Here is a 25,087-nt window from a genome sequence, read left to right on the forward strand (position 1 = left end):
GGAGTGGCTACCAGCTATAAACCCTGGAGGCCCTAAGCCTTGAGGAGCGCGTGCACGCGCAGTCACATCAGATATATACATGTATATAAATATATATATATATGCATGTGTGTACACGCGTGAGTCTATAACTGATATGCATATGTAAAAATATAATTAGTCCTCTACACATACTCCCGCCCCTTGTCGCTCACTCCCTCTCTTCGCTGCGAGGCCAGCTCGCAGAGAGGAAAAAAATACTTTATGTATTGAGGCTTGTGGAGCTATTCGTTTATCTCGCGTTTGCTGCACACGGACTGGCACCTTTTCCACGAAAACGCCAAACACGCCTCTCGTTCACGTGGACGCAGCAGCGCCTCCGCTGTACTGCAGAAGCCTTCCGCAGGGGACGCTATTCCCACTGAAAAACAGGCGCACACGTGTGTGTTCGTGTGCCTTGGTTAGGTAAGCACGTGTGTGTCCTGTCAACTTGAGTCTTTTGTGCTTGTGTTGAGTCCGTTTTTCGTTCGGGGTTGCCGCACTGAAGCAGGATCTGTGTGCTAAAAACTCCAAATCAGCTTCCAAGCGCAATGTGCGAGGCACAGTGCCTAGAATTGTCTGAACACAGAAAGTCGGACTTCTCTGCGTTCGAGGTTTGCAAGTCTGCTCAGAAGGGGCTGAATGAGTTCTTCCGTGTGGTATGCGCGGGTATCTACTTCTCCGTTCTGAGCGTTCAGGGGGTGCCCCAGAGTAGACAGAAAAAACATCAAAGTAGCAAAGCGAAGAAATCCTTTCTTGCCAGGCACGCCTGCTTGCAGAATTGCGCAGCGAAGGCGTAGCTCACTCTGAAAGGCAGTTAGGTCCGTTTTTCTAGTCCCTGTCTCGCAACTCCGCAAGCTCCATTTTTGAAGTTTCCCATTCCGTGGTGTACGTACACTTCACGGTGTCTACACACGCCCATGGGTGAGGGGCCGCGTGCGGGGCTAGACTGCGGGATCGAGTTTCGCGTTTTCCAGCTGGGGCTTCTTGTTTCTCCTCTCGTGTGCAGTGTTTCCTGTGCCCTGGCTGTCTCTGCTCCTCTTTTCGGTTCGGCGTTGCGTCCTGGAGGACCGAGCGTTGACCTTGGCAGTTCCCAGATTTCGATCTCGCTGCGGAGAAGCCGGCGGAGAATGAATGCGTCGGTTTTCGCAGGGCTGTTGGAAGTCCGCTGATGCATCGTTTCGATTTCGTTTCTTCCTATTGATTCGATCAAGCGAGAGGGCTCTATGGTGTGAGAGAGACGCGAAGGGAGACGCGAGGCTACAGTCGTGAGTCCCGCGATATGTTTATTTAGCCTACACGCACGGCTTACCCGAAATCCAAGGCTGCGTGGCAGGAGATCCATTTAATTATCCTCTCATTACTGTCAGCGGTGACGCTAGTCTGTCACTCGATTCGCTTTCATGGCCCACGCGAGCGCAAGCATTCATACCCGGAGTGAGGCCCCTCCATGGTGTGCTGTCGGCTTTCAGCTCAAAAGAGAGCGAGCTGCGGACCCCGTCAAACAGCTGTTTGAGACATCGTACACTCCTTGGGATGACGAAAGGGATCATGCGATTGCTAGGCCCAACAAAGCTCTGCAGCAGGCCGTCTCTGACTCGCATGAAGACGTGCATTATACCAGCTGAAAATGACACGCCTGTGCGTAAGTAGTTTATTCTCCAACAGCTCCTTGAATCGTTCGCGCACTCAGGCATTAAGGAGCCTACGCCAGGCGAGCTATCTGCACACCGTTTATCTCGCTTTCTCTAGGGCGTCCGCATCGACACTCGCACAAGAAATAATGATGCTCGTAGGCGCTTAATTGTATAACGTTCGATACGTATCTATACGAATCTGCGCTTGCGCTTGCGCCGGCGTCACGCACCGTGACCGAAGTCTGGTTGGTGCTAGGATCCGAATAAGGCATCTCTCTCCACAACACATACGGACTCTCGACGCAGGGATCGAGTGTTTTCTCCATTTGAGTCACCGTCGAGATGAAGCACACTTGCCTCGAAACAAACGACACTCTCGTGTGACTCTCCTTAACCCCGATATCGCTCAGCAGAGACTCGTCCCGCTGCGCGATTCGCTCCCCCGCCGCCGCAGACTACTAGATTCCATGTGCACGCATTTTGGCGCATTCAGTTCAGTCTTCTGTTCCTCCTGGGTCTTCATATGCCTCTCGTTTCCCCCCAACTCTTTTTCTCAAAGGCTCTTTTTCGTGGCACTTGTATCAAGATGAAGCTTGTCCTGAGCGCCTCGTCGGCGACGGCCCCTTCGCACGTCGCGACCGACGGCTTTGCGTGTCCGGCTTCCTCCGCTCCCGCAGAGGCGGCGGCTGTCGGTTCTGCCTCTCTGGGGCCAAATGTTTGGAAGAACGGGATTGAGAAGCGAGATGTGGCGGAAGCGCTTGCCACAGGCTCTGGCGTGTCTCTCACAGCCTCCAGCGAGTTTTTGCGGCTAGCATCCTCGACCGCGAAGGAGCACGTCTCCTGTGCTTCCGCAGTTACTTCACAAGGCGGACTGCCGGCGTATGGGCAACCAAGGGACACAGGTAGCGGAAGAACTGCCGCTTCGGGGGGGGGCTTCCCTAGAACGTCGTTTCCTTCTGCAGCGCCGCCGTCGTTTTCTAAGACGGTCCCGGGACAGTCTGCGATGGGTGTCGGCGCAGCAGCCGGCAAGTCGAGCGCCCTGCAGTCGAATTTCTCGACTCTTCTCGACAAACAGTATGGGCCACCGTCTTCTCAAACGAAACTGAGTCAGCCTCCGTCGTTCACAACTCTCTCGCATGCCGACAGCCTGTCAACGGCTGCTGGGGAAGAGGAGGAAAGCGAGTTCGACAGTCTCTCCCCGCTGCGTGGGGCGCCGTGCGGCGTACCCCCTCGAGAGAAAAACGCAGATTCCACCGGCTTGTGTGGTGCTCCAAAAGTCACCCTCCATCCCCAGGACACAGGCTACGAAACAGGGTCGGTCCTTTCTTCGGACCTTTCCTTTCTCAAAACCGGAAGATGCGCTGAAAGGGGAAACCGATATCCGGCCATGGCTCCCTCTAGCCTTGTCAGTGATGCTGTGTCTGTACACCTCGCCGCGAGAAGCAGCTCTTCCTCTGGTCGCCTCTCGCAGCATGACAGCGGCCAGATAACTGGAGAGAAACCAGCAACAAGCACCGCGGGAAGCGCCACACGGACGGTGCTCGCAAGCTCATCAGCCTCATCAACAGCCGAGGGTCAGAGTTGTCGGCTGTATCAGGAGCCCCTCTCGAGAACAGAAGTTCTCCTGAACAAGCAAGCAGAAGACTTTGAGCAAAACCCAGTCGAGGGTTTCTTCGCTGACGACAGCGCAACCTTTGATTTTGAGGAAGAAGGGGTTTTTGGACAAGACTTTCTGCATCCCAAAGTCAAGGACGGACTGTTCATCGGAAACCAATTTGTCGCCGGGGACAGAGACTTCCTGGCGGCCAACAAAATCACCCACGTGATCAATTGTAGCTGCCTAGACACTTCAAACTTTTTCGCCGCCGACGCGGACCTACAGATCTCCTACCTCTCGCTGCCGTGGCCAGAGCAAGGAACTGTAGGGATCCGGGGAAAATCGAAGCAACGAAATCGAAGGAATAGACGAAAGCGGCAGGCTGCAAATGTCTGCTCTAGTCACTAGCGAAGCGGCGAACCCAGGGCACCTATAGCGGGGCGGATAGATTGGGTCTGAGGAACGAGCCCTGAGGCAGGTCTTTGAAAGCCTGTATGAACACGTAACATTTTTTCGGTTAAAGTCCCGAAGGCTAGAATCGTTCGGTGTGACCTTCCGTAAAGGCGAAAAAACTGGTCACAGCGCGTGGACTGCCTCCTTTGCACCTAAAGTAGAGGACAACTAGGCAAATACTGGTCTGCTGACAGCTAATATATATATACTCATGCATCTCTCTCTACGGATGTAGATAGAGGAATGTATATATATATATATATATGCTTTTGTACGCAAGTGGAACTCAGAAAATATCCGGCGCCTGCGCGTGTGCTAAGGGCACTGGCGAAACAACGCCGACATGAGGTCGCCTCGGTAGCTGCGTTAACTTCCCAACACAACATCCAGCGCCTCCGCTGGTGCGTTCTCTCTCCTCCGCGTGGTTCAGCCCGTGTGTGTCCTTTGATGAGCGCTGTACAGCTCCATCGCCTCCTCGGCGCAGATGGACTGCTGTCGAAAGAGATATTCAACTTCATCGAAACTAGTCAGGCGCTCTGCGAAGGCTGTTTGGTTCACTCCGTCCGAGGCCACTCCCGGGCCGCCACGGTCCTGCTCGCCTACCTCATGCAAAAGTGAGGCAAACAAGCTCTCCAAGGCGCCCCAGCGGATTTGTTTACTTACATGCTTATACCTAGCAACCTGGAACCTCTGGCTACGTCGCCTATACATACATGCAAGTTGGTTTCTGCATACATACAGATGCGTGGGCTTCTACGCACGGATTCTTCAAGAAGACCGCCATGCGGAGTTCTGAGAATCGTGTTCACTGGAAAGCTCGCTCAGTTCCCTGCTCGTGCAAAAAAAAGCACCTTCTTCCGCTACATTATAGACCGCATGCAGCCATATGAAAACGTGGCATGAGGCGCAGAGATACGGGTGTCTGTAGACTCTAAGAGCGGGTATCGACGTAAAGCCTGCGTGCACATACGCCGCTGCAAACATGCGCACGTGCCCATGTTTCTGTGTAGAGAGGACGTTCGAGTATTTCTCTTTTTTGCATGCGCAGATATTCTTGGTCTCTCTCCAAGGCGAAGGAGTTTTTCACTTCGCCGCGGCCAGGACTGGACATGCGCGCTGAACACATCGAGCAGCTGCAGCAGTTGGAACGCAGTCTCTCTCGCGTGCAAGGCGTCGTGCTATCGAAAGCGTGGACCAGTAAGGTTTCAGGACGATTTCTGTTGTTCCATATACCCTAGGCACATTTTCAGTTGTGCCTCATGATGAGCGCACCCTGGTGTTCTTTCGGCACTCGCCTTAACGTATTCCTCGCGTCGATTCGCGCCTTTGCGCGTCGCGTCTTCTCGATTCCTCAGAAGGACTCAGGCGCTCAGACGGCGACGAGGAGCTGTTGCTGGCGAACACCTACCTCAACTCGCTGCTCAAGACCGACTTGCAGACTTTTGCCGCTGAAGCGCTTCCCCCAGGCTCCTCCGAGCCCGCCGCACACACCGCACAGCGTACGTGACTGCATTCGAGAGCGCTTCTCCACGCGGCCTCTCCGCAGGGTAGACTGGCGCACGCCCCTCGGAGAGGTTGTGTGAGCGTCGACGGAGGACTTCTTCATGCCTTGCAGCCGAGTCTCAGGCGCCTGACGCTGGGGCCGTGAGGAGAAAGCATCTCACCGGGTCCACTCCTGCTTGTGAGAAGCAGCAGAAGTGCCTGCCGCAGCCAGTTGAGGGCAGCGACCGCAGCGACACTCGGTTAGGGGGCCGCTGTGAGTTGAGTCAGCCTCCCCCGAGTGCTTCTGCAGGCCTATTCCATTTGGACGCCGGTATGAAGACGCGGGTGTGAACGTTCGTGTCTCTTCAGCCGATATGAAGAAACGCGCGTTGCGCTGGCTCGACGAAGAGCGGCCTGGGGCCCCTGCCGGCGACGCGAGACCCGCGCAGCGTCAAGGAACCCGCAAGTCTATCCTTAAGGTGGGGATTCAGAAACTTTGGCTGGAACGGGGAATATGCGAACACAGCTGAAAATAAAAGCCTCAGCGGTAAAGCACAAATAAGTGAGCTGCCGATCAGGAGCTGGGAGCGCCAGCAAACCGAGTTGCGCGCTTCAGAAAATGACTTTCTTCTGCGGTGGAGTTTTCGTTTTCTTCAGAGTCCTGTGACCTCCAAGATCGGTAGCGGCAACTCCTCAAGTGAGTGCGAGCGCCTCAGAAGGGCTTGTTTTGAATTTTTCAAAAGTGCAACTCAGGAACTATCCATCTCTTGCGTGCTTGCAACCGGGCACGTGCCTTCGAACATGCCCGCTAAAAGGGAAGGCTCTGTCTGCCCACGCACGCGTATTCGTGCGTTCCCGCTCAGCGACAAACATATATATAGATAAAAAGATATAGAGAGAGATAGAGAGAGGTAGAGCTATAGACAGATAGAGAGAGAGACAGTGAGAGACAGAGATATAGACAGATATAGAGAGAGATTGAGAGATAGGCAGACAGACAAACACATGGGTATGTGGAAAGGCAGACGCAATCGCGTTTTCTTCCCTGGTAGTCACAGAGGAAGGACGGAGGCGCAGTTGCTCAGAAACAGGCTTGTGAGTGGAGATCCACGGTCGTGCACCCATGAACGACAATTTAAAAATCAACTGTGTGTAGCGATCCGTAAGTATATGCGCAACAGCCACCGCAGCGGTACTATCGTGGGGATAGCTGACTGCACATCAAGACGAACGCCTAAGAAGAGACTGGACTCACCAGCTGCACTTCCGTCAGCCGAAGCAAGGTTCGCTTCTCGCTCGGCGCCGTTTCGATAGCTCTATCTTCGTTGCCTCTTTTCGTTGTCTCCCTCGAAACATCTCACACTCCTCGTTTCTCCCCGCGGTTTTCTGAAGGTGGATGCACGCGACTCAACACCGGCGTAGTAAGCGTCCGGCGCGGTGAGCCAGGCGCCCAAACGGCGGCCGCGGGTCTGGGCGCGGCCCGGAGGCGCGCCTGGAGCGAGGCGAGCAGCACAGGGTCATGTGAGACAGAGAGAGATATATATAAGAGACAGAAGAGATAGAGACAAGAAACACGCAGGATTCAAGCAGGCCATCGCGTTGCCTGACTCGCAGACACACACAGACCCATTAAGTTTCATGCCTACATGCTCATATGCATGCATGTGCTGGATATAGAAAGGGAGGTCTGCCATGAGACAGACAGAGGCACTAGCAACTAACAGGTTGAGGGGTGCCCTGCAGGCACGACTCGAGTAAAGCTGAAAAAGGGCGCAGGCGTGCATGCAAACGGGCCCGGGTTCACACAGAGATACTCATGACTCTTCAGAGCGTAAATACGTATATATACATACATACACATATACAATGTACGTATGTGCATGTGGATCGATACAGGTTCAAGTCCAGGGTGCGCGGCAAGCGGGGAATTGGGTTGATTCTCAAATTGCTCCTGGCTGTGTACGATAGCTGTTCGCGGATCAGGGCAGCAACGTTGTTCATGTATGTGTTTGTTGAGGGTGTGTCACCACACAGACATGGAGCAAAGTCAGCAGCGCCGCGATATTGAAAGATGCGCAGACGATTGCGAGACGCGGAAGAGTCCAGAGAGGCTGGAGCGCCGATCCTCTGCGCATCCACGCGAAGAGACGACGCGTCCTCCGTCTACATCGGCGAAGACTCCCTCTCTGAGCGAAAAACAAATCCTGCGTGAGTGTTCAAGCGAACCGAAGGGCCCCCGTCACCCAGAGACACGCAGAGTCACGACAGCGCTCCCGAGTCGGTCGTTTTCTTCAATGCTTCATCTCTCACCACAAAAATGCGGCAGCCACGCGCCAAGAAAGCTTGGCCTTTCGTTTTTTTTTTTGTTTCGCTTTTTCTCAGCCTTTGCCTCTCTCAGTCCGTTGAGAGGGAGAGAGCTGCCCCACGAGGTGGAAAAAGCGAGAGAAAAAGCGGCGTTCGACTGCGGCGCCCAGTCCCTCCTTCAGTGGTCGCGATCTACGTGTACGTCTAACAGCCGCGCGCGGAAAAGTGCCGCACAGGCGTCGCAGACCGGCCCGGAGTGCGTGGGGATCTACCGCCTGATGTGCATCAGAGGCGCTGACTAGTCTGACTAGAGGAGGTCCCTTCAAAACGTCTACCGATCATTAAAACGCGAGAAGATGCTTCGTCAAGCTCCTCTCGCCCTCTGCAGGCTGAACAGGCTGGGATGTATAAGGGCTTCTACCCGGTGATCTCTTGTTTTCCTCAGCAGCTTTCTCGGAGACGTTTTCGCGCTCAGGCTCACTCCGAGCCGATCCCTACGAAGCTTCGCTCTTGTAAGACAGTGTGGTTATCCGCCTGTGCCACAAGAAAAGTCATTCGGCAGCCTCCGCGCCCAGCCCCGAGCCTCATTCGCGAGAATAACAAACCGGGAACACGGACCATGGAACGAGCTGTACAGCAAACTGAGAGAAAACCGGAAGGAACACACAAACGGGTCCCACAGGCTGCAAGCGAGCGAGACTCGAGTCGCAGGAGAGATTCGAAGTCGAAAGCCGTCGTGTGGCGGAAAAAGAAGAACCTGTAGACACGAGTCATCCGCGCACTGATGTATTCTCAAGCAAAGCGACAGACGAAGAAGAGCGAGCCGTCACCGGGCCGCTGCTGCAGCTGCAGAAGAAGCAGCTACGTGGTTTGACCAGCAGATCGAGTCCTTTGATACTAACAATGCGAGGGCATGTGCTCACCCGTATCTGTATATATATATATATATATTTATTTAGTAAATTACATGTATTTTTTATGTAAAAGGCAACTATTTTTGTCAGATTTCCTAAAGGTTTTAAAAAATTAGCTTCCTGGTTGTGTTGAGAATTTAAGTAAAAAGCTCTTCGAATCTACATAAAAAGCTTACCATGAGACTATAGGCTCTCTTAGAAACTTCTTGCATTCCTTTTTCAATTGGTATAGAATAGATAGAAGGAACAGAAAACCCAACTGCATCCCCAGAAGGAGACATTTTTGCACCGGTCTCCTTGGTGTCCGAGATAAATGTTGTAAAGACAGTGATATTTGTAATCAATAAATTTGAAAATTCTTGAGGATATGTATTTAGCATGACGATTTTGAGGATCTCCGAAGGCTGGCGGTCGGGTGGGCTTTGCATGCGCATGCCTTCAGGCCTGGCGGATCGTGCGCAGCGCGGCTCTCTGCATTTTTCTCCGAAGCTCGCCACGGCGTAAGTAATTCGAGACGCGTCTCTCTTCCAGGCTGTCTAGCCGGTAAAGGTCCGATAAGCGCTGCATCGCACACCCGTCGCCTCTCTCCTGCCCGCGGTCTGCGAGGCGCAATTGAGCGCCGGTCGTTTCTATAGCCGCAGTTAATTGCCCTGACGGTGTCTTGAAAGTGATCTTCGGCTTCCGCCAAGCCTCGCCCACGATTCCCGTCACGCAGAGTTCCCTCTATAAGCCTACGTCGCAGGAAAATTTCGTGTCTCTGCTTCCGCGAAAACGGGTGACGACGAACACTAGCAGATGCACAGGGTGGTTCGGAAGCGTACCAAAATAACGGAGCGAACTGTTTTTCATCACAGCGAGCTGAGGCGGACAGGAAGACGCGGGCCATCCCAAAGTAAGCGCGGCTGTTCCTGACTGAATCTTTTTTCAGTAGCGAGGGAGCAATGAGCCGACATGGAGGGAGTTTTCGCGGCTTTCCATTTCGTGCGCCGTCTCGAAAGCTACAGTGTGAGCGACACAGAAAATTACCCCGGTTCTAGTTGCGTGAGCTCGAGACGGGAGCAGACTGAGAAAAGCGCGTTCGACAGCCGGAGACAGACTGCGGAGTGCCTCGCGCGTCTTTCCTCCTCAGGCCTGCAGGCAGCGGGACCCGCGCCGCGTCGTCTGCAGCGCGCGAGTGCGAAACGGTGCGTGCCGCGAGGCCTCGAAAGTTCAGGCAGCCTCCGCAACATCTCCTCTCGAATTCGTCTGCTTGCAGCTCTACAAGCGTTCCACTATAGTTCCGCGCCCCTCACATACTCTGGCATACTGTGATAGGAGACGTCTCAACCAAATGAGCACTCAGAACTGACTCAAGGCGAGCTATTCGCAGGACTGGACAGGCGTGTGTTTAGACCAGAACGCCTGTCCGCGGAGCGGAAACCACATGTGCAAGCTTCCCCCGCATATATATATATATAGGTAGATATATTTGTTTCTCCTCACATTCACTCCAAAAATCGCCGCCGCCATGCGTGCACCGCGACCGCATACATATATGCACGCATATAAATATATATATATATACAAATATACATGTATACATATACACATATAGACATATATATATGCATATATACATATATGCATATATATTGCATGTAGCTTTGTTGAAGAGACACACGCAAGCAATAAGAATCTTTTTCAGTGTCTTGCGCAGTGTGGCGACTATCGCTTTCGCCTCTTCAGGTCGCGCCCGCGCAGCAGCTGAACAAGGAGTTCTCTCTCTGCCTCAACGCAGTGTCTACTCACAAGCCCAGCACCCGGCGAGTCGGCACTCTAGAAGACAGCGGGCGGCCCTTCGGACCGCGAAACTTGGTGACTGCAAGACTCAGCGGAGGTGCGGCCCTCGGAGGCCCCGTGGAACGGCGATGAAACCGCAAAAACGTCAAATGTTACTAACGGCTTACACACTTTTGAAAAACATGAATCAGATATGCAGTAGACTCATGAAAAAGCAAGCTCACACCACCCCATATATATATAGATAGATATAGAGACATATATGGACTATATATCTTAATGTTTGCTTAGTGCGGCTGGAACTGCCCGCGGCATCTGGCAGCTGGAAAGTACTCAAAGGGAAAATCCAAGGGGCGGCTCTCGCCCAGTGACATATCTGCGTGATTGCGTCAAGATGTGCACATATATCTACATATAATTATGGATGTCAAAATATATATATATATATGTATAATAGTATTTCTCTGTGCGAGGATACCTCCGCGCACCTGCCTCCGGCGGCATCTCAAGGACCCGAGGCGGTGTGTCTCGGCGGCGAACTCGCTTCCCTCTCAGGCGTGCGAGCTCCGACTCTCTCTTCGGCCGCAAGGTGCCGCTCCTCGGCTGCCGGGGGCTTGGATGAAGAGAGAAACGAACTTCAAATTCCGTCCGCCTTCAAGCCGCAAAGAGCGCGGAGCGCTCGCCACCCAGCAAGTAACTCAGGGCGGGAACTTTCCCCCTCTATGCGGGATTCCCATGGCAGCTACGGCAGTCTGCATTAAACTTCTCACAAAAATAATTTTAATGGAAAAGAAATATTTTCTGCCGAAATGAAGCAAGATGCTTTCGCCGTCTCGGTTGTGGCCACCTACGCAGACTGCTCTAACATGCGAATACATGTATACCTCTAGCTCTATCTATGTATATATATAAACATAAGTAGATACAAGTGAATATAAGAGGATAGACTGATGTGTCGAGGATGAAAGATGCGCGTCTCATTACCTGTTTTTCTGCTGTCGTCTTTACTTTTTGTCTTTCCGCACCCTCTCCTTGACCAGGCTCCCCCTGCGCAGACTCGGAGACCCGCGAGGGGCCCGCGGGCGACTGCGGCGGTTCTTTTTATGGGTTCCGGCCTCAAGGCACCTCCTACAGGCTCGGCGCAGGACACTGGCGCAGGTACGCAGGAGAAAGTGTTCTTCAGTGCGCTTTTCTTGCGCTCACTTAAGGACATCCTCGTTCAACCAAAGCCCCTTTGCGTTTGCCGTGTCTCGAGACTACATGCTGTCGGGTGCCTTGCGCGTGATTTGTCGTGGAAAGGCACTTCGTCCGTCTCCCAGAGATTGCATGCATTTCGGAGACAAGGAAAGCCTCTAAAACGGACACGCAGACGGCGTCTTTTTCTCGCGTGGGAACTCCAAACAGGCTGAAACAGAAAGAAACCGGATGCTGTCGCTACTCGGTCCGGTCCCCCGTTGGAGCGCAGTCGTGTCGCTTGCAGTGTTGAATTCACCGACTGCGGAGCATGCGTCGGCGCACTTTAGTCTCCGCCTCGCCTTGAGGTCGCGGGGGGAGAAAGGCGTTTCAGCGCTCAGCGACCCGATGAATAGATCTATAGAGAGCTTGCTCGGGAGAGGGAACACCACCCGCGTGGTGCACAGCACCGGCTAGAAACAAAAATAATAGGTACTTGTTGTCGTGGTTGTCTCTGTCTATATTTGTTGGCTGCGTGACTGCAGTGAGGCTTGCTGATGCGTGAGTCCGTGCCCATGTAAATACGTGCCCATCGCCTTGCGTATCTGCTAAGGGAGTCCTGCTGCGTGGACCTCTCCACGCATATACGGGCGTCATTTCTTGACTCAACAGCCCTGAAAGGCCTCCAGCTGCGCAACGGTTCGCTATTTCGGGGCTGCTCTTTTTGCTCTCACCCAGAGCTCACTCGCCGACGCCGACCTGCAACGGAGGAGCTGCTGGCAGGCCGCGCTGGCGACTCTGAGCGACACGCGAAGCTAGAGTCCGACGCAGAGAAAACACTCTGAAAGACTCAAACGCGAGAGAAATAACCCTGCGGCGCTGCTCACTGCCGCGGAAAACCGCAGGTATAAGCACATACGAATGATAAATGTTTGTCGATATTCCAATACGTATACACATGTATTTTGATTCTGTGCACCGCCCCATCTTTACCAGCATATATATATGCGCATATGCTATATATTTGTTTACCTTTCTTTAACGCCCTACCTCGCGTAAATGGAGATGGAAATCCCGCGTGCGTGTGGTGTGGAGGCTTAAGGCCACCGCACTGGACAGTCGGCTCTCGTCTAGAGAAATCTCCGAGGCGCGCGGTGCTCTCAAGCTCAGCGTCGATGCTGCAGTCGATTTTGCGTGTTCAACTATTTCCCAAGCCCTAACAAGCGGCGAAGAAGTGTTTGCGGGTCTTCCCGAATGTCTGTTCCGCTTTGTAGCCTCGCAAAACGGGGCATTTGTGTTGTCTGCTTTCGTGTCTGAGACTTGGATGCGTCCTTTCTCGCGTGAAAGCTCGGTGCTCCCCCATTGCTCTCATCCCGTCGGGAGCGAGTAATCGAATGAATCTGTGTGTCGTCTCTCCGGCTCGGAAACTGCACTCATCCGCCTTCCAAAGATAGATTTCTTCAGCTGCCTGCATCTAGACGCCTACACGTAAACATATATGTATGTATGTATGTATGTATGTATGTATGTATGTATGTATGTATGTATGTATGTATGTATGTATGTATGTATGTATGTATGTATGTATGTATGTATGTATGTATGTATATATATATATATATATATATATATATGTACCATCACAGCTGAATAAGCGAAGGTACATCTGTCTATCTGTATCTATCTACATCTGGATCTATCTACGCATATCTATCTACCTACCTATATGCATATATATACACATATCTGCAGCCACAGCTCTATTCTCTGAACCGCGGTGCTTTCGAGGCTCAGTTTGCGCGAGGTTGGTTTCGCTGGCTTTCTGCGTCACGCCGTCTCGCGTGCGCATGAACCTTTAAATTCTGGTCGCCGCGAGTTCGTGTCTCCGGACGAACCCAGGGAAAAGTTTGAAACGCGCGACAAGCGAGAATACAAACGAAAAACAACGGCCTTGTGACGCGCAGTCAGAAGTCCTTATCCCAGTCGTACTCATCTTCCAACACGATCGTGTCGTCCTCGTCCAACTCGAAAGAACCCTGCACACACGCGCATGCAGCCACAAACTCTGCAGCTGCGATCGCCACGCAGAAAGCATCCGAAAGCGCACCAAACCCTCCTGCAAGCCTCTCTACCATAGGCCGACCACGCATTTCTTTTTAAAAAAACAGGAGAATTTCACAGCGTCTCAGCTCTCGAGGCAGGCACCCTCCAGCCCATCAGCAATGCAAGGGAGACATGCAAACATACATATATCTATATAGGCATATAGATGTATATATATGCGTATAGGAAAAACTGACCGTCAGAAGTTCTATAAGAGGCTCCTGTTGAGGAAGTTTTCTTACCTGTTCGGTGTCTTCCGCGTAGGTTTCGCCTTTCGGTGCGAGCGGCGGAGGAAGGCCGCGCCCTGCGAGCTTATCCCAGTCAAAATCGCCGAAAAACGCGTGCTCCTTGATGTCCTGCGCGGAGCAGAAAAAAAGAAAAATTCGACGAAACCTAAAAACTCGGCTCCACCCCTAAAGTTGCCTGTCATTCACATCCGTTAGATGCAGTGTCAAAATTAAAAAGACGCACATGCCAGTGCTTCGAGCTTGAGTCTGCAGAACCCGGTTGCTGTCGGAAAGAGAAAAAAACAGCGGAAATTCAGAGAAAAGACAGAGATTCACATTTTACTTCACATACCTTGTAGCCGTTGATAGAGCACCCGATGCGGACCTCGGGAAGACGACACAGCAAGCGCTTCATCAGATTAATCGCATCTTGGTCTGTGACGTAGTGAGGAAAAACGAGTTTTCCTGAAAAAAAAAACAAACTCCGTGGAAAGACTGAAAGCGAGCGAGAACGAGGCATCTTCCACCGCGCAGTCCCTCCTCACTCGACGGTTAAGATCTCTATCCTTATCTACAAAAAAGTACATAAATATTTACATATACACTCTCACGTACATGCATACACAACTATATACATAAATATATACATAAGTAAATATATATATATATATACATACGTGTATACACCTATTTTGAATATTCATGCATCGATGGAAGAGAGATGCCCCAATAAGTTCGCGTCGTGGCCAGGCGCGAGAGACTACCTCGGCGTGGACACAGAAAAAAAAACACAGACGAGGGAACCGCTTGTCCATCTGCGGCTACTTATTATTCCCATGCTCCTTTTTAGCCTCTTTTTCTCCGGCGCCAGCAGACCAAAAAGAGAGAAAAGACGCGCCGGAAACCCCGCGGTAGAGGAGGGTGTACCTGTCAAGATATCTCTGAAAATCTCCAGTTGGTCCTCGGCGTCGTTTCCGAACGGCAGAGGGCCACACATGAACTCGTACAGGCAGACGCCAAACGCCCATGTGTCTGCTGTGAGCGTATATCCTTTTCCTGAGAAAAAATCCAAACATCTCGTCTTCTTCGGTGACTCTTGTAAGATGCGGAAGACCAGCTTTCTAAACACAAGGATGCGCGTGACCGGCGCAGCAGAAGGAGACATCCAACATCACGCGCGCCCTCACTCGCAATATGCACACACAAATATATACGTATATATCTATCTATATCTACATATATATATCCACAGACTTGTATTTGATCGACACAGGTACATGTAGAGAGATATGGACACCGCTGCGCATATATACAGATATAGTTTTTTACAAATATAATCTGCTTCTTAAAAAAACCGGCAGGTTTCTAACCGAGGATGACTTCGGGGGCCATGTAGTGCGGCGTGCCGACGAGTGTGTAGGCACGGCCTTGCATTTTCTTTGCGCATCCGAAATCGATGAGCTTCACGTAGCCCTGACTATCGAGGAGGATGTTTTCGGGTTTCAAGTCCTGAACACACGCGCACGACGCCAAAAAGGGGCAGCTTTCAGCGCGTTTGAGTCACTGCAGGCGCTTTGACTGCGAGCGACGATGCTGGCAGCCTCGAGGACAAGCCCGTGTCTACAGAGAATCACTTCGATCCTCACTCGGTAGGCAATGTTGCGCTCGTGCAGGTATTCAATGGCCAGAACAATCGAGGCGAGGTAGAACTGCGCCTGGGAGCGCGCCAGCAGACCCAACTTGCGAATCGCGTCGTAAAGCTCGCCGCCCGTCACCAACTCCGTCAAAAAGTAGAGGAACTCCTTGTCGCGGAATGTCCTCACTGAGCGCACCACGAAATCCAACCGCAAGAAAAAAACTCACATACACAATTGTGTACGTATACATATCGCGTATATTCGCATGCATGCATCCGAAACGACTACTCCTACGGAGGTGTCGAGACCGATCCTCGATTCGCTGCAAAGCATCTAGCAACACGTCACTGTTTAGGGTCGGCTCCACGACTCCGTCACGCCTCTAAACAGACAAGAATACACATCCCAACATATATACATGTACATCTGAAAACAGTTATATATTGGTCTAGATATATATATGGATTCACGCACATACATAGAAGTAAGGCTACGCAGGGAGCACGAGTGTCGCGCGGTACAAGCCTATGTATGTATGTGCCTGTAGAGTTTTTTAAAGGACTTGCCTAGCCGAATGATGAAGGGGTGATCATTTTCGGCCATGATTTCTCGCTCCAGGCGAATATGCTGCTGCTGATTGAGCGCGACAACGCTCTTTCTCGACACGCACTTGAGCGCGTAGCGGATGTTGGTGGGGACGTGCTGCACAAGCTTGACAGTTCCGAACGTTCCTAAAAAAAACAAAAGGAAAAACAACCTTGTGGCGCAGACCGCGAAGCCTGGCGAGCGCCACGCGCTCAAATTGCGAAATGATGCATCGAGATCGCGCGCAACGCGAGAAGATGGCAAACTCGTCCACACAACAGCATCTGCGCGAGCCGCAACGCACCTCTTCCGACCACCCGGACGACTTGAAGATCTTGGAACTCAACTTTAGTGTCCTGCATGCGAATTCTCTCCTCCAAGTGAGCAAGCATAGGCCCCTGAAAATAAAAAAATTAAAGTAAAAAAATGCGCGTGTAGTCACTCGCTCCGCGCCTCCCGCTAACCGCGCGGCCTCGAAGACCCTTAACGCGCAACGCACACGTCTATGTTTAACGCTATATATAAAAGGAGAGCGCCGCATGACTGTGGACGCGGTGCCCATGCATAGCTCTCTGCATCTTCCCAACGGAATATAGGCGCCTGCGCAGGTTTGTCAGATATACCTTGATAATTTCGTTGAACACAGATTTGTCAACAACCCAGAGATCCACTTCGGCGGAGTTCGCGCAGACTGAGGCTGTTCGCGGCTCATCGTACAGCAGCGCGCGCTCGCCAAAGTAGTCATGCCGGCCGAGCGTCCGCAGCCGCTTGTTGTTCTTCAAAATCGCGACTTCCCCCTAAAGGGAGGAAAAAAACTCCAGACTCTACGCGGTTGTGTCAGGCGCACACAGTCTCAGTTTCTATCCAACACGCACACAGACAATTCACAACTCCACAAATACCCACATATATATATATATATATATATATATATATATATATATATATATATATATATATATATATATATATATACTTATATTGATCCACGTGACGGAGCGCCATGCAGCTGCGCCGGATGTGGCATTCCGCGCAAGGCAAGATGGGACTTGGGAGAGGCAGTCCAGCTGAGACGAGATTTCGGCGCGACTGTGCAATGCAGAGGCGAGAAGAGACTTTGCTGCCACGAATTCCGTTTCAGTTTTTGCGTTTGACGCACCGCCTTGATGATGAAAAATCGCGTGCCGCGCTCGCCCTCCTTGATGATGTATTCCCCAGACATATACCTGCGCACAAGAGGCAATACCACACGCGAGAAGCCATGCGATGCTTAACCGCAGGCACAACGCCAGGGGCTCAGACGGAACCGCATTCAGAAAAAAACAGCCGCGTAAAAACACAGACACACACCGTTCCAAAAAAGAAAAGACTCGCCTCCCTGTCACCATACCACGCCAGACGACGCACCCACTTCAAATGTGTCTCTGTGCCGGCATCAACCATATGAATAATTTTACACACGTACACAAAAAATGCATGCATGTATGTTTATATCGGAGTAGGCACGATACGTGCCTGCGTGTGAAGGGCCGTGGTTGCCTTCTTTTCTCACCGAACAGTTTTGAAGGCTTTAATGAGCATAGTCATTTGCTGATCCGAGAGATAGCGGAAGATGTACATCTTCCGGATGATGGCGCGCTTGTTGTTGAAGTCCAGCGTCTCATCGATGTCTTCCCCGCCCAGCGTGGCGGTCAAAACGGAGGACGTGAACAGCGCGAGCTGCGAAACGAAACCACAAAAAATCTCAGCTGGACACCTCAACTGCCCCGCCGCGAACTCCGCGACATCCTGGCCTGAAGACTACCTCACATCGAAATCGTGTGCATCAACTCACGCGCCACAGTTTACATATATATATGTCTCTGTGTGCTGCATCACACATCTCTTCTTATGCGATCGTTCCTCCCCTCAAGCGTTCCGTTGGGGGAAGAGAGCGGGCGGCTCTCAACTCACATCTCACTCCCTCCCTAGAGATATATATAATATGCAGATATACACATATATGTGTAGATGCATATTTTCCTCTCTGCATGCGTAGTCTCTGAGCGGATAAATCGACGTTTCGCCTCACCTTGCAGGGGCCGACGCTCTTCACGAAGTGGTTGAACGCGCGAGTGGGGTTGAGGACGTACTCCTCGCCAAACGCCTGACCGCGCTTCAGTGTCGCGATGAGCTTCTTTTCTTCCTCCTTCGTTGCCACATTTTGCACATACGCGTACACCGACAACTCGCCCTCCAAGACGAAGAAAAAACGCACGCCCTGAAAAAAAGACACGCAAACCATTTAGATGGATAACCCGCCTTTCTCGGGGAAGCGGCACATTATCTTTGCTCTCGCTGCGGAGACGACAGCGCGCGTCCAGCTCGCCTGCTGAACGGAATGCGCCGTACGTACACTGAAACTCACGCAGCTGCGTGTCCTGCGCAGAGCCTTTCTGCCGCGAGATTCGCTCGTACCCCTCCGACGTCATAAGTTAATATAGATGCCTAGTAGATACATATATATATATATATATATATATATATGGATACGGGCGTCGCGTGGGAGTGTTTCCGTTACTTTTGTTTTATTTTCTTTATCGAGGATGACGTAGTCGGGGGCGTAGTCCTTGACCACCGCGGCCTCGATTAGTTTGCTCAGTTGGTCGCCCTGGAAGAGTTCGTAAACCTTGCTCTGCTGCAGGGCTTCCACCATGATGTTTCGGAATAGAACGTGTTGGAGGTTGCCCAACACGCGATCCAACAACTCGCGCCCAATGGACACGCAGACTGTGAATTCCTCCGCCGTAATCGTCGCGCTCCGCGGCTCTTTGTAGAGCAGCGCTCGCTCGCCAAAGTAGTCTCCTTTCTATGAACACAAGCGCGAAACGGAAACGGGAAAAAAAGGCATGCGCTACCCGCGACTCAAGCGCTGAACGAGGCCTCACGTCCCCTCTTGTTCTCTTCTCCCGCTTTCCTCGCTCTCTCGGGGCTCTGCGCTGCTGGATTCTCCACTGTACGCCAAGCGGCGCCGCGATTTCCCTCTCACAGGCGCTTCCTCTCTTCTCACCTTGAGCATGCGGATCTCCTTTCCGCCGATGGAAACCATGGCGCGCCCGCTCTTGATGATGTAAAGGACGTCTCCGGCGTCGCCCTCCTTGACGATCGGCTGCCCAGCCTTGAAGTTTTCCACTACCAGCGCGTTTGTGATGACGTTCTTCTGCGCCTCCGTCAGCATTTCGAAGAACTTCACCGAGGCCAAAAACTGCCTGTTTTCTGCAAAGTTGCGGCTGCTCAGCTGCTTCAGCGTCTCTCTGCACAGCGCACGCTCCACGCATGCCTTCCGTCAAGTCAGAGTCCTCTCGCGCAACAGCCGCCTCCCTTTTTCGCTCCCTTTGCCTCAGCCTCCTCAGACCTTCGCGACGTCTTCTCGTCACGTGTCTGCCGTCCTTCCCCGCCTCTTTGCGTTTCTCGCGGCAGGGCAGCGATTCTGGATCTCCCCACTTCCTCTGAAATTCCATTTTTCTGTTTTCGGCGACTTCTCACCTGAAGGTGTGGCGCTGCACGCCCCAGAGGGCGCCCTCCACGGAGCTCGCGAGGACGGTCGCAGACCGCTCCGTGTTGTGAATCAGCGCGATTTCGCCGAATGCCTTGCCTTTGTCCATTACGTTCACCCGCTTGTCGTTGACCAACACGTCGAATGCGCCACTGTGAACGATGAAAAAATAACTTCCTGTCGAGAAAATCAGAGAGATGACAAAATCACCGTGCGAGACGCGCCTCGAGACGCACCCACTACGCAAGAAAACACAAAAAAAACACGTATATACGAGAAATCTGGGAAATTCATGCATGCGGCTCCACTGCAAGTCTGACCGCCGACGAAGGCGCCTACAAATGCGTCTTAGTATATTTATATATGGATGCATATATCTGTGTATTTATGCATGTGGATATTTATATGCACGTAAGTGTATATATCATCTGCGGAAGAGAAATGGATACGGGCGGCGGACAGGAATGTCGTGTCGGAGCCGCGACGTGCCGAGATTTCCACAGCGCGAGGAAGCGACGCGACACGGGGAGCACAAAATTCATCTGCGAAGAGCGCGGAAGCTGAATGTCTTGTTCGAGGAAACTGAACTCACCAGGCTCTCCCTGTTTGGTCACGAGGTCTCCCTTCTTGAAAGTGAAGAACTGCATAGCGACCGCCAGCGCGTCGATTTCGCCTTCGTTCAGAGATGAACAAACGAGGTTCGCTTTCAGACTGTCGCGAATCAACGCAAAGTCCGAAGGCGTCTTCTCGCGGTAGGAAAGATGCGCCTGAAACAAACCCGCAAACACACACAAACACACGTCCATATAGGTATATAGACAAATACAGATATATACATATGTATATATATACATAGACATACGCGAATACACATGCATGCGTGCGGCTTGTTGCGACTCGGCACCCTCCTATTCGCAGATACATATACACATATATATGAACAAATATACGCACAAATATATTCTTGTCTGAAGCGATTAGTGTGTGCTGCGGCGGTAAATCTCTCATTTCGCGCGGCGAACGAGGATGAATTTGCCGTCGCTCCTCAAGCAGCGAGCCTCGGATCCCCGCGACTTACGCTAAGCGCTTCTTCCTCTTTGTGCGAATCATCTTGCTGCAGAATGGCCTTCTGCGCAGGCTTGCGATCCCCTCCACTGCAGACAAACACAGACAGACACTACTTCAGGCTCCCCGTCTGGCCTCTACGACCCCCCCCCCCCCCCCGCACCTGCCCTTCCAGGCACCGCCCGAATGCCCATATATATATATATATATATATATATATACATTTATGACCACAGATGGCACCCTGCTGCGAAGCACGCATCTGGGTCGCAGAAAAAAAGCCGCGTTTTGTCTCGCTCCGACCTTGTACGCTTCTTCATCTCACGCACTCTACAAACATACACATGCACGAAAATATGTATATATGAACACGCCTGTAAACCTACATATGTTTATGTGAGTATATACCTACACAGATACGTACAAAATATGTATATATGTATGGATTTACGCGTGGACTGACTGTTTTTCTTTGTGTATTTCGCCGTGTTCAGCGTGAGTTTGGTCAAGCGCCTCGCGTTTGTCGCCGGCGGCGGAGTTGAGCGGCGGAGCGACTTCCGAGGAGGTCGGCATTCCTGAGTTCGCCTGAGAGAGCGCTTCACCCAGTTCCTTCGGCTCGCTCGTCTTCGCCTCAACCGCCTGACCGTTCTCAGATAACGAGGCCTGCGGGGCGGGCTCTGTTGGCGCCTGCACAACCTCTTCTCTGACAAAAGGACAAAACACATACCCACAAAGGCGCTTCGTCCAGGCGGAGAACGCGTTGTGGGGTAGGCGAGAGAGGGAGACGGAAAGGGACAGAAGCGGAGGTCGACGCGTCGTGAGGACTTCGAAAAAAACGACGCATGGGGAATTGAACGCGATGACGAAGCACAGCGGGGCGAGTACGGTGTGCGTTCGCTCTCTTGCCGCGTCAGCTTTTCTAAATCTCTTGTTTGCCGATTTGAACCTTCTATCCTCGAGAGCCTCGTGCTACACTTTCTGTCGGCGTGACGCTCCTTCCTCCATAGCAGACATAGCTTTGTCGGCGGACGTCTCAAAAAATGGAGAAAAACGGAGAATCAGCTACCGCGAAAGTCTTCTCTTCCATTCGCTCGCGCCTTCCTCCCTCTGCGGTTCCTCTCTTCGCGTCTTCCACGGCGCATTATCCGTTCTTTGTTCCAGCGTATTTCATTGTTTCCTTGTCTCTCCGCAGACCTCAGGCAGCGCCAAACGAGTCTCCATTGTTGTTCTCGCTTCTGTGTTTCCTCCAGTTTCTGCGAAAACCTCGTGCGGCGCACACGCACGCGTTTTCCCTCCTCTCGCCCTTTGCGCTCCCGAGCGCGTTCTGCTTCGCGAAACTTCCTCGCAGCCACCCTCTGTTGCGTTCGGTGTCTCTTCTTCGTCACCACCGATGACTCTTAGCGCTCAGTCGCCAAGCGACGCGGCGCAGCCGCAGACAGCCCGACGCCGGATGTGCAAGACGACAGCGCGAATCAAGCAAAGCCCCAGCGGAGAGCCTTCTGCTCCTTTAGGGCGCCGCAGGCTGGCCTGTTTGCGCTGCAGCAACTCGACTCTAGCCTCGCGCCTCTCGCACCTTCCGTCGTCCTTCGAAGCACGAAACCTCGTCGCCCCCACGGGCGAGGGTGCGTTTCTTCCTCCGTCTGTCCTCCTCAGCTCCTACAGCAGATATGAGAGGTGTTTGTATCGCCTTCGAGCCCTGGCACACGGCAGCAGCTTCCGCCGGCAAGCAGCACCATCGCGAATCCCCCCCTTCCCCCCCCCACCCCCCCCTCTATCCCGCTCAGTCTGTGTGCTTGAGGAAGAACAGGAGGAAGAGAACGAGAGAGAAGAAGAGAAACACAGAGAGAGGCTGGAGGGCGCTCGCCGCCGTCGCCGCTGCTGCAGCCGCGCCCGTGGCTCCGATCGATAGCACGACAGACATGGAAAGGCTGGCGGGACGCGTTCGCCAGATTTCTTTCGAAATTCGAGGGCTGTTAATTCGAGCAGGACTTCGCATACCGATCTCGCGCGCTGGCCTTCTTGGTCTCCCTCCCTCCGGGATCGCTGCATCTTCCCCTTCCCCGCAGTCGCCAAAACGTGTCAGTGTGCGCTCCAAAGCCTCTAAAAGCAGCGCGACCCGTGTCTGAACGCGGGAGGAACATCCGCACGGCTCGCCCTCCAACGTTATCCCCCTCTCTGCTGCCGCGCGCGTCTCGGCGAATCCATCCCGACAGCGCCCCACCCTCGTCCTCTGTGCACTTTGTTCTCGTTTCCTGTTCCCAAGCCTCCCACGGTCGCACGTCTCCGCAGAAGGCAAGCGCCCTGACTTCCAGATGGCCTCTGACGCCGAGACAAAGCCTTGGCAGTCGCGGACGTCCCCCCCGCTCAAGCAGCTCTCACGCGCCTGCTCGCGTTCCGCAGAGACGCGTCCGCCGCGAGGCAAGGAGAAAGAATGGCGAGGCAGAAGAGGGTGACGCGCGCTGGGGTCATTCTCCTCGCCGCGCCACCCCGCGCATTGAGAGGACGGAGACGCCTCGCCCGGTCTTCTCTCAATCCTTGATAACTCTCGAGAATCACGAAGAGAGGAAAACCGCCTCAGCGGCGAGTCGTGCCTGTCTCTGCGGCGGCAAGCGTCCGACGCAGATCTCAAGGCACGCGACGCCGAAGACCGTTCGGAACTTCGTTCTACCCCCCCTCCTGTCCAGCGCGCCTCCAGGGGCAACTCGAGCAGCGGAGAAGGCGAGTGCGAGGCGCCTCGAGTGGGAGGCAACGACGCGAACTTAGGATTCTCCAGCAGACCGGGCTCCACTCGCCGACAGCTGCGCGCCGTGTCGAACCGCGTTAAAGGCTCTCCGCGGAGCCGCTCTGAAGGCAGAAATGACGCTTCCCACGAATCAAGGCAGGAGAGCGAATCCGCGATGAGTTTTCCTTTGTGCACCTCGCTGTCCTTCTTGCCTCGCAACTTGTTGCGCGACCGGCCTCGAGAGGACGGCCTACGCGAGAAGACGCGAGGCGATCGAGGGGAAAGGAGTCTGCCTCGGGGACCTCCGCGGCGCCTAGCTCTGGCCTCTGCTGCACACGGAGAGCGCCAGTCATTTCCGCCGCTGCGCGCTGTCACAGGAGCCCGTTCCTTTTCTACTGCGCGCGGAGAGCAAGAGGATGTGCAACTGCCATCTGGCCGCCCGAGACCCGGGTTCCGCGAGCGCGGCGTGTCTCCGCCCCAGTCGCGACCACGCGTCGCACCCGCGCCGGCGCTTCCTGGGAGAGTTTCCTGATCTTCCAGAAATTCCGAGAGCACTTCGTCTTCACAGAAAACCTTTCCGCCCCGGCCACTGGAGACCAGCACGCAGAGATCAAATGCGCGCGAAGACGCCCCGAAAAATCGACCACGAAGCAGAACCCAAAGGCATCTCCTGTGTCTCCTCGCTTGTCTTTACGTGCCAGCATCCCTTCCCTATTTCATTCCGCGACAGCTCCCCACTCCCCCTTCCTCGCTCTCCACGCTTCATTCACTCGCTCTTGTGCTGCCGTCGTGTGAGCCCTCTCAAGCAGTGTCGCTCGCATGGATGCGCTCTCGCTCCCCCAGTGGGGGAAACCCTTACGTGTTTTGAATGCGATTCTCTGTAGATTCTCGCAAATTCAAGTTCCTATCTAAGTGCTTCCTTGGCTGCCACTCCCTAACGACACTATCACTCTTCGCTTCTTGTTTTACCTTTTGGAGGCCACGGTAGCTCATCGCTAATTTTCCTACTGACCAGGGACTCAAGACGCACGAAGTAGGCCCGCCGGGGACATTGCCGAACGATTTAAAAGACGTACCTCGCCGGAGATTTCTTCGTGGCTTCCTCCGCTGCAGCCGTCGCAGAAGTATCGTCGCCTGCCGCTCCGGGAGGTGCGTTGGCCGCTGTTTGTTTCGAGGCGGAGAGAGCAGAAGGCCTGCGACGCGAAAGTGGGAAAATCCGCAAAGGCGATACCCGAAGCGGCTAAACAAGGGATGCAGGCAAGCCAGATGGTGCCTGCGTAGACCTGCAGCCACTGCGCTCCCCCCCCCCCCCCCCCCCCCCCCCCCGCCGCCGCCGCGGGTGTACGTACGGCCCATCTACCCGGACTCCTGTGTCTACGAACGGACCGTGGATCGCCGGTCGGGTGTATATACACCTCTATCTGCTGTCCAGTCTTCTGGAAACTGCCGTGGAACATCGCAGCCGGTGACTCCCTCGTGATTCGCCGCGCGGAACTGTGGGCTGCGACCTACCGTGAAACACGAGTCGAGCTGTTTTTAGAGACGCAAGAGCCCATTTTCGCGAGATAGGTCAACGAGGACCGCCTGCTGCGCCGTGCCTTCTCGCCAGGGCTGAGAGGCTAGGGGCTGCCGCTGCTGCTCACGCCTGTCAGCTCAGCCGAAAGCGGAGAAGATCTGGGCGCTCTGTCAGAGCGCGAAAGGTGCAGACGTGGCGACGCTGCGCGAGGCGCAGACAGAGAAGTCGCGAGAGATCTTCGTGAAGAAGCGAGCGCAAGTCCTCGAGTCGCCACGCAACCAGCGCACGGAAACACCCGAGAGCTCGGCAAAACACAGAAAAGAGGGTGCGGCGACGAAAA

General features: G+C 53.4%; 2 protein-coding genes across 2 annotated transcripts; one reads left to right on the plus strand and one right to left on the minus strand.

The window, feature by feature from the left end:
- Nucleotides 1-2,241: 2,241 nt before the first annotated feature.
- Nucleotides 2,242-10,316, plus strand: BESB_072820 (dual specificity phosphatase, catalytic domain-containing protein; the record flags this gene model as incomplete). The annotated part of the gene is made up of 11 exons (XM_029365655.1): nucleotides 2,242-3,576; nucleotides 4,168-4,319; nucleotides 4,754-4,902; nucleotides 5,061-5,204; nucleotides 5,557-5,666; nucleotides 5,845-5,884; nucleotides 6,580-6,708; nucleotides 7,570-7,689; nucleotides 8,848-8,905; nucleotides 9,535-9,589; nucleotides 10,131-10,316. The coding sequence occupies 11 exons, from the start codon at nucleotides 2,242-2,244 to the stop codon at nucleotides 10,314-10,316; spliced, it is 2,478 nt and encodes an 825-aa protein (XP_029218139.1).
- A 3,005-nt stretch (nucleotides 10,317-13,321) lies between these two features.
- On the minus strand, nucleotides 13,322-24,787 carry BESB_072830 (protein kinase G AGC kinase family member PKG; the record flags this gene model as incomplete). The annotated part of the gene is made up of 21 exons (XM_029365656.1): nucleotides 13,322-13,393; nucleotides 13,703-13,816; nucleotides 14,040-14,152; nucleotides 14,615-14,743; nucleotides 15,058-15,196; nucleotides 15,334-15,509; nucleotides 15,891-16,055; nucleotides 16,214-16,307; nucleotides 16,533-16,706; nucleotides 17,069-17,135; nucleotides 17,462-17,628; nucleotides 17,981-18,169; nucleotides 18,470-18,757; nucleotides 18,959-19,202; nucleotides 19,435-19,621; nucleotides 20,037-20,211; nucleotides 20,523-20,598; nucleotides 20,973-21,212; nucleotides 22,816-23,820; nucleotides 24,308-24,424; nucleotides 24,744-24,787. The coding sequence occupies 21 exons, from the start codon at nucleotides 24,785-24,787 to the stop codon at nucleotides 13,322-13,324; spliced, it is 3,975 nt and encodes a 1,324-aa protein (XP_029218140.1).
- Between the last annotated feature and the right edge of the window lie 300 nt (nucleotides 24,788-25,087).

Source organism: Besnoitia besnoiti, assembly GCF_002563875.1.
Source record: "Besnoitia besnoiti strain Bb-Ger1 chromosome Unknown contig00007, whole genome shotgun sequence".
Classification (NCBI taxonomy): Eukaryota; Apicomplexa; class Conoidasida; order Eucoccidiorida; family Sarcocystidae; genus Besnoitia; species Besnoitia besnoiti.